Raw genomic sequence first — 13,953 nt, 5'->3', positions numbered from 1 at the left:
AAAAAAAAAAAAAAAAAAAAGAAACGTTTAGGTTGATGCTAAATAATTAAATAAACAAAGAATATTTCCTGGAGCACATGTCCCACTAAAAGATAAAATGACATAACCAAAGATAACAAATGTAGGGGGAAAATGTTACTAGATAAAAATTTTGGGGCTTCCCTGGTGGCGCAGTGGTTGGGAGTCCGCCTGCCGATGCAGGGGATGCGGGTTCGTGCCCCGGTCCGGGAAGATCCCACATGCCGTGGGGCGGCTGGGCCCGTAAGCCATGGCTGCTGGGCCTGCGCGTCCAAAGCCTGTGCTCCGCAACGGGAGAGGCCGCAGTGGTGAGAGGCCCGCGTACTGCAAAAAAAAAAAAAAAAAAAAAAAAAATTGCCAAACACAAAGGTCTCTCTTCTGAGGAGACAAAGCTGCCTATGATGCTCTGTAAGATTCTGGAATGAAAACCCCCAAAGCCAAGTCCAGGATCTCTACAGATTCTCTGATGAGTGTCTGGGATCCCAGTTATTGACTATGTGGCCACAGCTGCTGCCATTTCTCTCTGCTGACAGACATGACTGAATTCAGTCCTGGTGTTTTCAAGTTTATCCTGAAAGGACCATCCAGTGACTGGAAACAAGGTCGGCCAAGGCTTTCACTGAGGGTACTGCTTACCAACCTTGGCAGAAGTGCAATTTTCAATATGGGATCATTTTTGTCTAATGTTCAATTCACAAAGAGAAAGAAATCCCAAATCGAAACTATGGATCTGGCCCTGACTCTATCATCACACTGTCTCAGTGTCCCAAGCGTGTTCCACAACTAACAAAAGCCTAAGGCTGATGAGTCTTTTATGCAGGACTCACTCTAAGAGCACAAATGACAGAATCACACACACATTAATTTCAAGTCCAATTAATTACCCGTCATCCCACAAAAGGAGAGGAGCAAGCTGCCCTCCACCAAGCATCCCAGACCACAAAGATACTGAAACAGTAACGACTTAACCCAGCACCATGCTTGGAGCCATGCACATGCAACTCCCCTTCTGACCACATTATAATGAACCAAATGCTAGGACCCTGCTCAGCCGGGCTGCTTTACTGCCAGGAGGATGAAGCCTTGCCCTGAAGCTTAGCCCTGGAGGAGTCAGAGTCCTGAGGTGAGAAGGTCATCTTGCAGTTAGAGAGCAAGGACACAGAGCCCTGAGCAGTCACCTTCTCCTCTGATTTGAGGGCTGGTTTGGTGGGCTGAGCCTGTGGGACTTTGAAACCAAGGATTTCCAGCATGTTCTCGGCTGCATTGCGTTTGGCCACCTTCTTATTGGTGCCTGATCCTTCTGCAGTGTGGTTTCCCACCTTCACCTGCATAAAGAAGGCAGAACTCAGATCAGGGCTTAACCCTTCAGAATAAAGACTGGTCAGGAACTGAAAAGAACCCAGAATGGTCAGAAGATGGATGGCGTAACAGTGGTGCCCTGGGGCTGGCTTGGACCAGCCTGTGAGAGCCCATTATGAAATCCTGAGGAATTTGGAGAGGTGGCTGTTAAAGGTAGCTATTATTAAACACTAAAGTACATAAGCTTATAATTAAACAAATTATTTTAACAAACAGAGGGAATGAATACTTCAAATTCATCACTTCCTAACTGGACTCCAGTTTACAATTGTCTATGCTTTTGAGATTCTTTACACTTGTATGTGTATGGTGTCAATATGCAGCTACACATCTCTTTCCAACTCAGACAGAAAATGGCCACAGTGAGAGTACTTACACCACAGAAATCTGCAACTACTACTTATCAAGGATTAAGTTATACTGTTGATTGTCTATTCTTAAGCTTAAGTGATGGAGAAAAGGTTAATAACGCAGATTAATCTTTAAATTTGTTGTCAAGTCTGCAGCCATGACGTAACTAATAGAAAAAACTGAAACTTCCAGTCTTGGAAAAGTATTATCTGATTCAGCAAAGAAGCCATTCATATTGTTTAAATGAGTGAAGTTCTGACATGTCTTTGTTGTTGATGTAAATAAAAATATCAACCAGTCCTCATGCTCGTACCACAGTCATTCAACAATGACAGACGCAAACCTCCTTGCTGAACCTGAGGGGAATAAAGAATTCACACGAGTCTCATTCTGTAACGCTGCTATTGGTGACTGTCACACAGATGTATGAAATTTACAAGAGTATTACATATTTTTTGTAAATTGTATGCTACACTTCCTTCCTATCAGTAAAATTTATAATATACACATATGTACATATAATACGTGTGCATATACGCGTATAGTCTCCACACACACTGCCTTTCCCTAAGAGTTGGCTGTTACACATACTCCAGCACACATCACTGCTTACCATCCCCTTCCAAGCTGGTCTTGACCGCAGACCAAAACCAGAAGCCCCGTCACGAAAGAGTCAAGGAAACCCTCCCTGGCCTGTGAAGAGGGGCCTGAGGTTGAATCCCAACCGGGCATCTACCAGCCGTTTGATCCTAGGCAAATTACTGAGCCTCTCAACAAACTGCAATTTTCTCTTGTACGTGAAAGGGTCATTACTCTTCCTGCCCTCTGACTGCAGAGGTGAAACACACCAGGCTAACTGACGGTGCTTTATAAGCTATAAACTGGGCTTCCCTGGTGGCGCAGTGGTTGAGAGTCCGCCTGCCGATGCAGCAGACGCGGGTTCGTGCCCCGGTCGGGGAGGATCCCACATGCCGCGGAGCGGCTGGGCCCGTGAGCCATGGCCGCTAAGCCTGCGCGTCCGGAGCCCGTGCTCCGCAACGGGAGAGGCCACAACGGTGAGACGCCCGCGTACCGCAAAACAATAAATAAATAAATAAAAAATAAAAATATAAGCTGTAAACTGCTATGCAGAGTGAAGTATTCTGTTTTTCACCAGAAAACACTATTAAATTCAAATCAAACATTCAGGGCTTCCCTGGTGGCGCAGTGGTTGAGAGTCCACCTGCCAATGCAGGGGACACGGGTTCGTGCCCCGGTCCGGGAAGATCCCACATGCCGCGGAGCTGCTGGGCCCGTGAGCCATGGCCGCTGAGCCTGCGCGTCCGGAGCCTGTGCTCCACAATGGGAGAGGCCACAACAGTGAGAGACCCGCATACCGCAAAAAAAAAAAAAACAAAAAAAACATTCAGCTGCCCGTGTGAATAACTGTTTAATAAGCTGAGTGCATGGAGAAACGCTCTGTACAAATCTGAGGCGTGAACCCAATCCCCGAACTCCAGGCTCTACAGAAGCATCAGGAGAAGCAGACCCTTTCTATAATTCATAAAGCTTCTGAGAAGAACAATAGTAACTTTCAAGAAGTAACAAAGAAAAAAGTTACCCATGATTCCCCCACTCCTCTAAACAGGCGCAGTGAGTCCAGGCTCCTACCTGTTGATACAGCAGCATGTGTGCTGTGCAGACAAGCACGTTTTAAGGCATCAGATTAGTGCAGGCAACATGGTCTAATAACAGTGACATCTGGCGGCAGGGAGTGCCCACTGGACCTGGCCTCCTGGGGAGAGGTGTCCGGTCGCTGGACTACCTCAGGCCCTGAGACAGGAGGCGGTCAGAGAAGGGCCGCCCACAAGCCGGCTGACCCACCTGCATCACAAACTCCCTGCGGCGCGGGAGGCCTCGCTCAGTGAGGAGGAGGTACTCTGGCTCCTTCTCCTTTTTTGCCTGCTGGATCTGGGCCAGTCTGCTAATCGGGTTCATCCCCTGGCCGTACTCCGGGCTGCTTTGTAGCTGAGGAACAATGAATGTAGAAACCATGTGCCATGTTAGTCACAGTAAGGACCTTGCCAATTCAGAGACAAGGACATGACAGTTGATTATTTCTATGTTGTTCTAACGGCTCAGAATTAATCAGATCTTTTTTAAACCTTTCTTTCATTGAAAGATGCCTAATGATTTTCTATGATCGCTCTGAGGTGATTTTAAGGTCTTCTTAGCAAACCAACATCACCATTCATACGAGTAGGCAAGCATCACTGTAACATCTGCTTTTGAACAATAAATGTCAACATATGACAGTAAATGAAGAGGTAGAAAAAACATAACAAATTCTTTCTAAAACTTTCCAAAAGTCTACATTATAAGGATGGGTTCCCAGCTTTCTTAACAATGACTCAAAATCCAGAAACCATATGCTAACTTGTGTGTGAGAAAAACTTGGATTTTGATACAACATGAAACGATACTGACAATCAGAACGGATCCTGGTGTTCGTAACTGTCCCCGAATGGACCCCTGTCCCTTCTTTGGGTGGGTGAGAGAGAGTATAATTTTTGATAGGTTCTTTAACGTGACTCAAAAATAAGAAGAAGGTGTATACGTCTGACGCCTACGCCTGCCCCAGACATCTCCCCGCCCAGAAGTATCCCGCGCGTTCAGAACCGCGCAGTGGGCAATGAGACGGAGGCAGCACAATTTAACTGTTCTCCCCGCAGACTGGCAGCACGGCTGCCAACACACAGCTTCTCACTGTGACCGCACCCAGACGGGCGTGGCCGCCTGCGGAGGCCTCCACTGAAGCCAGCACAGTGTCCCTGTCGTTGCCTAACCTGGGACTCCTGTGGAGCAACCCAAGGTGGCCCCTGTAAAGGCTCTCCAAGGCCGGGCCTGTGCCTGCCAGCTCCCGACCTCCTTCACCAGCCTTCTAACCCCCCAGCTGCCTTTGGGCAATGAAAACGCCCTCTTCATTCAGAAAAGTCCTTACCCTGACTATGCATTTTGTTTTCTTTTTGATTCTGGGCTTCACTCGCTCAACTGTAGGCAGGGGCGGCAACTTCTTCAGCTCCTCAAGAACAGCTATAGCAGCATTTTTCTTTGAAATCTTCTTGCTCTTCCCTTCACCTTCCCCCACAAACTCCCCAACCGACACCCTGGTCACAAAGCTCTTCATGTGGGGTGGGCCACTCTCCCGGGCAACCTGTTTTAGAGGGAAAGACTGAGTGAAAGCGTGACAGGCACTCATTACCAGCTGCACGGCACACTGGTTAGCACACTACCTCACACGAAACACAGGAAAAGGGGAATTGAGGACAAGACCCATTAAATGAAGGGAGTGTAAACACTGATAATCCTGAATGCTTTCTCTTCCCATTTCTTTTTCTTCCCCCAAACTTGTTAATGTTCTCAGGTCTGATGAGTCCAAAACAGACATGGAATAGGGAAACATTTTCTACTCCCGCCCACCCAGGGTCACAGACTGTCCTGAATGTAGTGAGCTCCCCTGAAAACGGCAGAAAGGAAACTGGCCCAGCAAAGCCCAGAAATAAATGCAGCACACAGAGGTCAAGTTTAATATTTGCTCTGAGCTGCCAGCCAAGATTGAGCTTATTAAATACTGGCTGCTCTACAGCTGTAAAAAGGAATAAGAAAATCTCCAAGCACATAAAGTGATCCCCAGTACACAGTAACTGAAAAAAGCAAACTGCAAAAGAGTGTACAAAGGGTGGGGGGGGTGTTAAATCTATGTATACATATACACACACATATAAATAGACACACAAGTGTGTGTGTTTATATGCTTATTTTTGCAAAAAGAAACTCAGGAAGGATAAAGCAGAAACCAATGGAATCAGTTTCCTACAGCAGATGGGAGGGATTGGGGTAGAAAGGGGACAAGATGACACTTCTGAATATATCTTTTTGTGTAGCTTTGACTCTTGGAACCATTTAGTATAACACATATTAAATATATAAGAATAAGTCAGCAGAGATGGGGGAAAATACTAAAATATGAACATGAAACCTAACTGTAATTAAAGTGATTACATAATCACACAGAAGGAAAATAAAAAGCAAATCCAACCTACATGAGCCAAGATACCCTTGAAAAGAACAACTGAGTTAGCAGACTTACACTGCCAGATTTCAAGACTTTCTGTGAAGTTACAGCATCTACAACATCATGGTATTGTTTAAGGATAAACCAAAAGATCAATAAAACAGAAAAGAATGTAGAAACAGACCTGCACATAGACGGTCTTGATTTCTGGCAAACACACCAAAGCAAATCCAAAGTCTTTTTTTTATAATGACATTGGAGCAACTAGATATCCACATGGGGAAAAAACTGAACCAAGATCCTAAACTCAACCAAAAACAAAAATTAACTGAAGCTAGAACACAGACCCAAACATGAAAGCTAAAACTATAAAGCTTTCAGCAGAAAACACAGGAGAAAACTTCATGAACATGAGGTTGGCAAAGAATTCTTGAACACAAAAAACACAAATTAGAAGTCCTCAAAATTAAAAACTGCTCATCAAAAGACAACATTTAAAAATTCAAAAAGGGAACTCATAGAATGGGAGAGAATATTTGCAATATATGTACCAAACAAAGGAATTATATCCAGAATATTCAAAGAATTCCTACAAGTCAATAATAAAAAGACAAATATTCAATTAAAAAAATACTTCAACAGGTACTTTTGGCAAGGATGTGGAACAAGTGGTGGGAGTGTAAATTGGTACAATCACTTTGGGAAATAGTTTTGAGAATTTTTATAAACACCTACCCTTTGACTTAGCAATTCTGAGTGCACATGTACCCAAGAAGACTTATCAACCCTATTTATAATGGTTCCCAACTATCCAATATCTATCAATAGGACAATGGATAAATTAAGAGTTTTATATTCATACACTGGAATACCACTCAGCATTAAACTACTGATACACATGGATAAGACTTAAAAGCATTCTGTTAAGGATAAGAAACTCGACCCAACAATCCATATTATATCTTTTTTTATTTAACATCTTTATTGGAGTATAATTGCTTTACAATGTTGTGTTAGTTTCTGCTGTATAACAAAGTGAATCGGCTATACGTATACATATATCCCCATATCCCCTCCCTCTTGCATCTCCCTCCCACCCTCCCTACCACCCCTCTAGGTGGTCACAAAGCACCGAGCTGATCTCCCTGTGCTATGCAGCTGCTTCCCACTAGCTATCTATTTTACATTTGGTAGTGTATATATGTCAATGCTACTCTCTCACTTCATCCCAGCTTACCCTTCCCCCTCCTGGTGTCCTCAAGTCCATTCTCTACGTCTGCATCTTTATTCCTGTCCTGCCCCTAGGTTCATAAGAACCAGTTTTGTTTTGTTTTTTTTTTAAGATTCCATACATATGTGTTAACATACTGTATTTGTTTTCTCTTTCTGACTTCCATATGACCCAGCAATCCCACTACTGGGCATATACCCTGAGAAAACCATAATTCAAAAAGAGACATGTACCACAATGTTCACTGCAGCTCTATTTACAATAGCCAGGGCATGGAAGCAACCTAAGTGTCCATCAACAGATGAATGGGTAACGAAGATGTGGCACATATATACAATAGAATATTACTCAGCCATAAAAAGAAATGAAATTGAACTATATGTAGTTAGGTGGATGGACCTAGAGTCTGTCATACAGAGTGAAGTAAGTCACATTACATCTTTTTATTTATATGAAGTCTAAGAACACAGAAAACAAAATCTATAGTGATTACAGAAAGCAGCTTCTTCTGGCTGGAAAGGAGCACAGGGACTTATGGAGGTTATGATAATGTTCTGTATCTTGATCTGGGTAGTGTGAATCATGGGTTTTTACACGTTAAAATTTAATGAGCTGTGCACTTAAGATACATACATTACTGTTACATACATAGACTGTTAGCATAGGGAAAAAAATAATCCAAGCAACTTAGGAAAACAATGCTCTGAATATACACATTCAGTGTAAAGATAAAAAGAACTGCAAAGATAACTTAAACTTGGACTTCCCTGGTGGCGTAGTAGTTAAGAATCCGCCTGCCAATGCAGGGGACACAGGTTTGAGCCCTGGTCCGGGAAGATCCCACATGCCGCAGAGCAGCTAAGCCCGTGTGCCACAACTACTGAGCCTACACGCTGCAACTACTGAAGTCCACGCACCTGGAGCCCATGCTCCGCAACAAGCAAAGCCACTGCAATGAGAAGCCCTCACACCGCAATGAAGAGTAAGCCCACTGCAAGTAGAGAAAGCCCGCGCAGCAATGAAGACCCAATGCAGCCAAAAATTTTTTTTCTTTTTTTTTGCGGTACGCGGGCCTCTCACTGTTGTGGCCTCTCCCGTTGCGGAGCACAGGCTCCGGACGCGCAGGCTCATTAGCCATGGCTCATGGGCCCAGCCGCTCCGCGGCATGTGGGATCTTCCCAGACCGGGGCACGAACCCGCGTCCCCTGCATTGGCAGGCTGACTCTTAACCACTGCGCCACCAGGGACGCCCGCCAAAAATTTAAAAAAAAAAATTTTTTAATTAAGAAAAAAAAGAAAATGTTCTTCAACTGGTAAATGCATGAATAAGTTGTGGTACATCCATACAATGGAACATTATTCAGAAATAAAAAGAAATGAACTATTGATACATATAACATAGGGACTCAAAATCTGCATTATGTTAAGTTAAAAAGCCACACAAAAGGCAAAATACTCTTGCCAGTAGATTTGTAATCTTGCAATCTGGAAAGATCACAAACTTCCAAATGGACAACACCGAACACACTGTATCTGGTTGGCCATTTGTTAAAAGGTGAGAGGCCTGAGGGAAGGAACCGTACAAGGAACTTTGGCCTTTGTTATCATGATTTACAATTATGGAAAGGTCATGTCTGGGTTGTGTTTTCTAAGATGGCTTTATATTTTTATGTGCTCCCTCCAGGCTTCTCAAAATGTTATTACCCATCCCGTTAAATAAATAGATAAAGGGAAAGCCCAAAAGGGAAAAAAAAAAAAAAAGGCAATAAATTCTCTAATTCCATGTACGTAATATTTTGAAAATAAGCAAAACTGTAGGGACAGACATCAGATCAATGGTTGCCCAAGGCTGAGGATGGAGGGAAGGGATTGACTGCAAGGGGACACAGGGGAAACTTTATGGGGTGAAAGATGTTCTTTATCTTAATTGTGGTGATAGTTATACAACCGTACCATCAAAACACATCAAATTACATACTTAAATAGGATGAATTTTACTTTATGTAAATTATACCTCAAGGAATCAGACTGCACAGCCCCCCGCCCCCCGCACCCCCCCAAGAAAAGCTGATAGAGGCATATCAAAGGATACAGGAGCTAGTCTGAATGGCAAGTTGAACATCAAAATGATTAGCAACAATAATGGAGTAACACTTTGAATGCATCTATACTAATATAAATTAATATAATATAAGGCAGGAGGAGATTTTCTTTGGACATGCAGAAAATCAATGTTTGACATCCACCACAGTAATAACTGGTGCCGGGAAGAATTATCAATGACTGCTAGAAACACTGGGGAACTCTGTAAGGGCATAGCCTTCAAGCATCTCCCCATAGGTTATGGATTAACTATAAAGGGAAAGGAAGTCTCCACAGAGTGGCACACCTCTGGTGTAGGCAGTGAAACTAACATCACTAACACTCGCATAAAATGACATCATGTGCTGCTGAGAACCAACATTACTTCTGTAGTGTTCCCTGCCAAAAAACGCACAACCCGAAACTAATCCTGAGGAAACAATCTGACAAACCCAAATTGAGGGCCATTCTACAAAATAACTGACTTTTAAAAATACCAATATCATATATACAGATTGCCAACAAACACATGAAAGAATGCTCAACATCATTAATCATTAGAGAAATGCAAATCAAAACTACAATGAGGTATCATCTCACACAGGTCAGAATGGCCATCATCAAAAAATCTACAAACAATAAATGCTGGAGAGGGTGTGGAGAAAAGGGAACCCTCTTGCACTGTTGGTGGGAATGTAAATTGATACAGCCACTATGGAGAACAGTATGGAGGTTCCTTAAAACACTACAAATAGAACTACCATACGACCCAGCAATCCTACTACTGGACATATACCCTGAGAAAACCATAATTCAAAAAGAGTCATGTACCAAAATGTTCATTGAAGCTCTATTTACAATAGCCAGGACATGGAAGCAACCTAAATGTCCATCCACAGATGAATGGATAAAGAAGATGTGGCACATATATACAATGAAATATTACTCAGCCACAAAAAGAAACGAAATTGAGTTATTTGTAGTGAGGTGGATGGACCTAGAGTCTGTCATACAGAGTGAAGTAAGTCAGAAAGAGAAAAACAAATACCGTATGCTAACACATATATATGGAATCTAAGGGGGAAAAAAAAGGTCATAAAGAACCTAGGGGCAAGACGGGAATAAAGACACAGACCTACTAGAGAATGGACTTGAGGATACGGGGAGGGGGAAGGGTAAGCTGTGACAAAGCGAGAGAGTGGCATGGACATATATACACTACCAAACTAGATTGCTAGTGGGAAGCAGCCGCATAGTACAGGGAGATCAGCTCGGTGCTTTGTGACCACCTAGAGGGGTGGGATAGGGAGGCTGGGAGGGAGGGAGATGCAAGAGGGAAGAGATATGGGAACATATGTATATGTGTAACTGATTCACTTTGTTATAAAGCAGAAACTAACACACCATTGTAAAGCAATTATACTCCAATAAAGATGTTGGAAAAAAAAAAAGAAACTAACATAACATTGTAAAGCAATTATACTCCATAAAGATGTTGAAAAACAAAACAAACCAATATCATAAAAGACAAAAAAAAAACACAAAAAAACGCTGAGGAACTGTTACACATTAAAGGAGACTAAAGAGATGCATCAGCTAAACACAATGTGTGATCCTGTACCAGACTCAAGACCAGGAAAATACTTTCTCTAAAGGACATCATGGGGACAAGTGGCAATATGTGAATCTAGGATGTATATTAGGTAACAGTATTACAGCAATGCTAAATTTCCTGTAGTGACAATCAGATTATAGTTATTTTAAGATAATGTCCTTGTTCTTAAGAGACACATACTGAAATATTAGGAGTCAAAGGGCACGATGTCTGCCACTTGCTCTCAAATGAGTCAGCAGAATGAAAAATAGAAAAATATGTACATTTACAGAGAAGAAAAAAGCAAATGTGCTAAAATGTTAACCACTGGTGAATCGATGTGAAGGATACATTCACTGTCCTACGCTTGCAACTTTTCCATTGGTTTGAAATGTTTCAAAATAAAAAGTTGGAAGGATGGCTAGGAAATCTGTGTGAGCCCAAGAACTGGCTGTGCTGTGCTCAAAGGTGAGAAAGGGAGGCATCTCAGAGAGCGGCCTCACTGCCCTACAAAGGAAGAGGTTTGTTGGGAAGAGCCCCGCTCGCATAGGCGCTTGCAGACTGATCTTAGAGAGCCCCCCAGGGGGCTTTTCTGGTGGCGCAGTGGTTGAGAGTCCGCCTGCCGATGCAGGGGACACGGGTTCGTGCCCCGGTCCAGGAGGATCCCACATGCCGCGGAGCAGCTGGGCCCGTGAGCCATGGCCGCTGAGCCTGCGCGTCCGGAGCCTGTGCTCCGCAAGGGGAAAGGTCACAACAGTGAGAGGCCCGCGTACCGCAAAAAAAAAAAAAGAGAACCTCCGGGATGCCCTCCCACACTGACAGCCTATATTCCAAATGCTCCCTCCTTGAACAGTGCTCTCCGCATCCTCAGATGAGACTCGAAAAGTAAGGGTAGCCACCCTGATGGCTCACTTCAGATTCACAGTCCATCCTGGTCCCTCAGCAACCATTTTCATTGTCTGCTCACATCATAATCCCACCAATCTACATCTGCAATTTAACCTAGAATGTATTTAGTGGGATCAAGTCACAACTGCCTCCCAGTAACTATATCAACCAGCACCATAACATTTTCTAACTAAAACTATGTATTTTATCAAAAATCTAGCTGCATACATTTTTCTGAAAAGCTGTATGAATGGCTCCTGTATTCTCTATTGCACACTTAACTCAGTTTCCAACATGACGTATCTTGCTATCTGTCAAAAAAAAAAAAAAAAAAAAACTATTCTATTCATTTATTCAATAAATATTTCCTGAGCATCCAATATAGGCAAGGGAATCTTCCAGGTGCCAGAGACAGAACTGTGGGGAAAAAATAAAAGCTTTGCTCAACCTAATAATGGAAGCTAATATGAACTTTTGATATGTGAGAGCTATTTAATATAAGCACTCATATTAACAAACTCAATGACACTACCTACACACAAACTGTCACGTTTTAAATTATTACTTCAAGAGATATTCACCACCACAGGGCACTCCCACAATTTCTTTTGTGACTACCTGACAATACCCTGCTAAGTGTTACACATTCCTGAACAGAAGTATGAAAGCCAAATCTAAAACCCAAACAGAAGTATAGGTAGGACAGAAGCAATCTGGTCCCCAAATCCCAAAGAGCAAAAATATAAAATGGCAATCCCTCACTAAGGTCCAGAAAGCTCTGTGACTCTCAGGCAAAGCAGCAATTGGTGTGGGCAGGTGCCAAGCTTCACAAGGATCTAGGGCCCTGGCCCCAGCAGTCACCTCTGTAACCCCTAGGTGACCCGAGAAGCCAGGCATCTCCCATTCCCACAATCTTTGTACCCCTCCCTCCAATCTTTAAACATCCATTCTTGTGCCACACTAATCCCTCAGCAGGAGGGAAAGAAGCATTTCTTCCCTTTCCCAAAACAGGTTCCCAGGGAGACCATGAGGCTTCTCCGGGTGAAGCTCCCACCTAGTTCCCACTCAACAACTAGCCCTATTATTCTGTGTGTCCCCTGTCTCACTGCCTCCCCAGCCACCATCTCCCACCCAGAACAGAGGCAGAAAGGCTGGAAGGGATGTAGGGCCAGGTACGATGCCAGCCCGAGAGCCATCTGGTGCACTGCACTCTGGGAAGGGGACAATATAAACTGATCCTGCCTGCCAGGAAGGGGCAGGGATGGGGGGGGGGGGGGGGTGTGGGATGGCCCTGTGAGCCAAGTGCCACTCTCTACCCCCACCTGTGCCTCATGGCAACAGATGAGTTTGGAGGTCAGAAATCACCATCACCATCACTCAGCTGATGGCATAAGGACTGAACTCAGGAGCCAGTTTAGGGCACTAGCACATAATAGAAGAAGGCATATATTTCATGAGAGTCAGACATGAAATTTGGGGATCACCTAACTACAAAATTAAAGTATTTTACAGGACAATAAACTTCAGGTAGACTTTTTTTTTTGCGGTACGCGGGCCTCTCACTGTTGTGGCCTCTCACGTTGCGGAGCACAGGCTCCAGACGCACAGGCTCAGCAGCCATGGCTCACGGGCCCAGCTGCTCCGCGTCATGTGGGACCTTCCCGGACCGGGGCACGAACCCGTGTCTCCTGCATCGGCAGGCGGACTCTCAACCACTGCGCCACCAGGGAAGCCCCAGGTAGACTTTTTAAAAAAGAAATAGGCCAAAAGAAGTTAATGAACCACTTAAAATTGTTTTAAGCAGATGTCCCACCTCAAATTACATTTGCCTGAAGTAACAAATACGTTGAGTTTTAAAGCTCTTTGGAAGACTAAACCTATACTCTTTATAACTTTGAAAGATCAAATAGTTGATAAAGAAATCTATTAAAACACAACCTTGCATAACCAAGCACAGAAATCAAAAGAAAGAATTTGCAAAGAATTTTTGAAAATTATGGAAACTTTAAAAAAAATTCCCCCTTACCTGCCTAACCTATTTGGACTCACTGTGTCTTTGAAAGAAACACATACTAAATGTACTTTATTTTCCATTTTGAACTAACAATCATTAATTGTTGTTTTTAGGCCACAAAGTCTCCAACAACAAATGAGGTTATTAAATGGGTGAACTGGGAGGCACACACTGGGCAATGACAAAACTTATGTCTTTTTAACAATTACTCTGACATTTTTAGGGACCATTTAAGGAGATTCTTAATATTTGGAGGGTAGCAGATGCTTTTGAGAATCTTATGAAACCAACGGACCCTCCCGCCAGAAGAAAACACACGTGAACAACAAAAGGATCCCCTTCAGACCATTTTAGGTTAATGG

The 13,953-nt window shown here is 43.4% G+C and overlaps 1 protein-coding gene across 16 annotated transcripts in view; it reads right to left on the bottom strand.

Moving 5' to 3' along the window:
• STAU1 (staufen double-stranded RNA binding protein 1) overlaps nucleotides 1-13,953 on the bottom strand; it is an 89,065-nt gene that overhangs the window by 4,067 nt on the left and 71,045 nt on the right. For 11 of the 16 annotated variants that reach the window (XM_027087063.1, XM_027087067.1, XM_027087052.1 and 8 more), the window contains 3 exons: nucleotides 4,709-4,939; nucleotides 3,592-3,735; nucleotides 1,197-1,343 (listed from right to left, as the gene is read on the bottom strand). In XM_027087063.1, coding sequence (XP_026942864.1) covers nucleotides 1,197-1,343; nucleotides 3,592-3,735; nucleotides 4,709-4,939 — 522 coding nt within the window. The remainder of the gene's footprint in view (nucleotides 1-1,196; nucleotides 1,344-3,591; nucleotides 3,736-4,708; nucleotides 4,940-13,953) is intronic. The other 5 variants (XM_027087068.1, XM_027087053.1, XM_027087056.1 and 2 more) reach the window with 1 other exon arrangement.

Source organism: Aethalodelphis obliquidens, unplaced genomic scaffold (assembly GCF_003676395.1).
Source record: "Aethalodelphis obliquidens isolate GAN/ISIS:26980383/991018 unplaced genomic scaffold, ASM367639v1 scaffold57, whole genome shotgun sequence".
Taxonomy (NCBI): domain Eukaryota; kingdom Metazoa; phylum Chordata; class Mammalia; order Artiodactyla; family Delphinidae; genus Aethalodelphis; species Aethalodelphis obliquidens.
The sequence above is the reverse complement of the archived record's forward strand: the minus strand, read 5'-3'. Positions and strand labels throughout refer to the sequence as shown.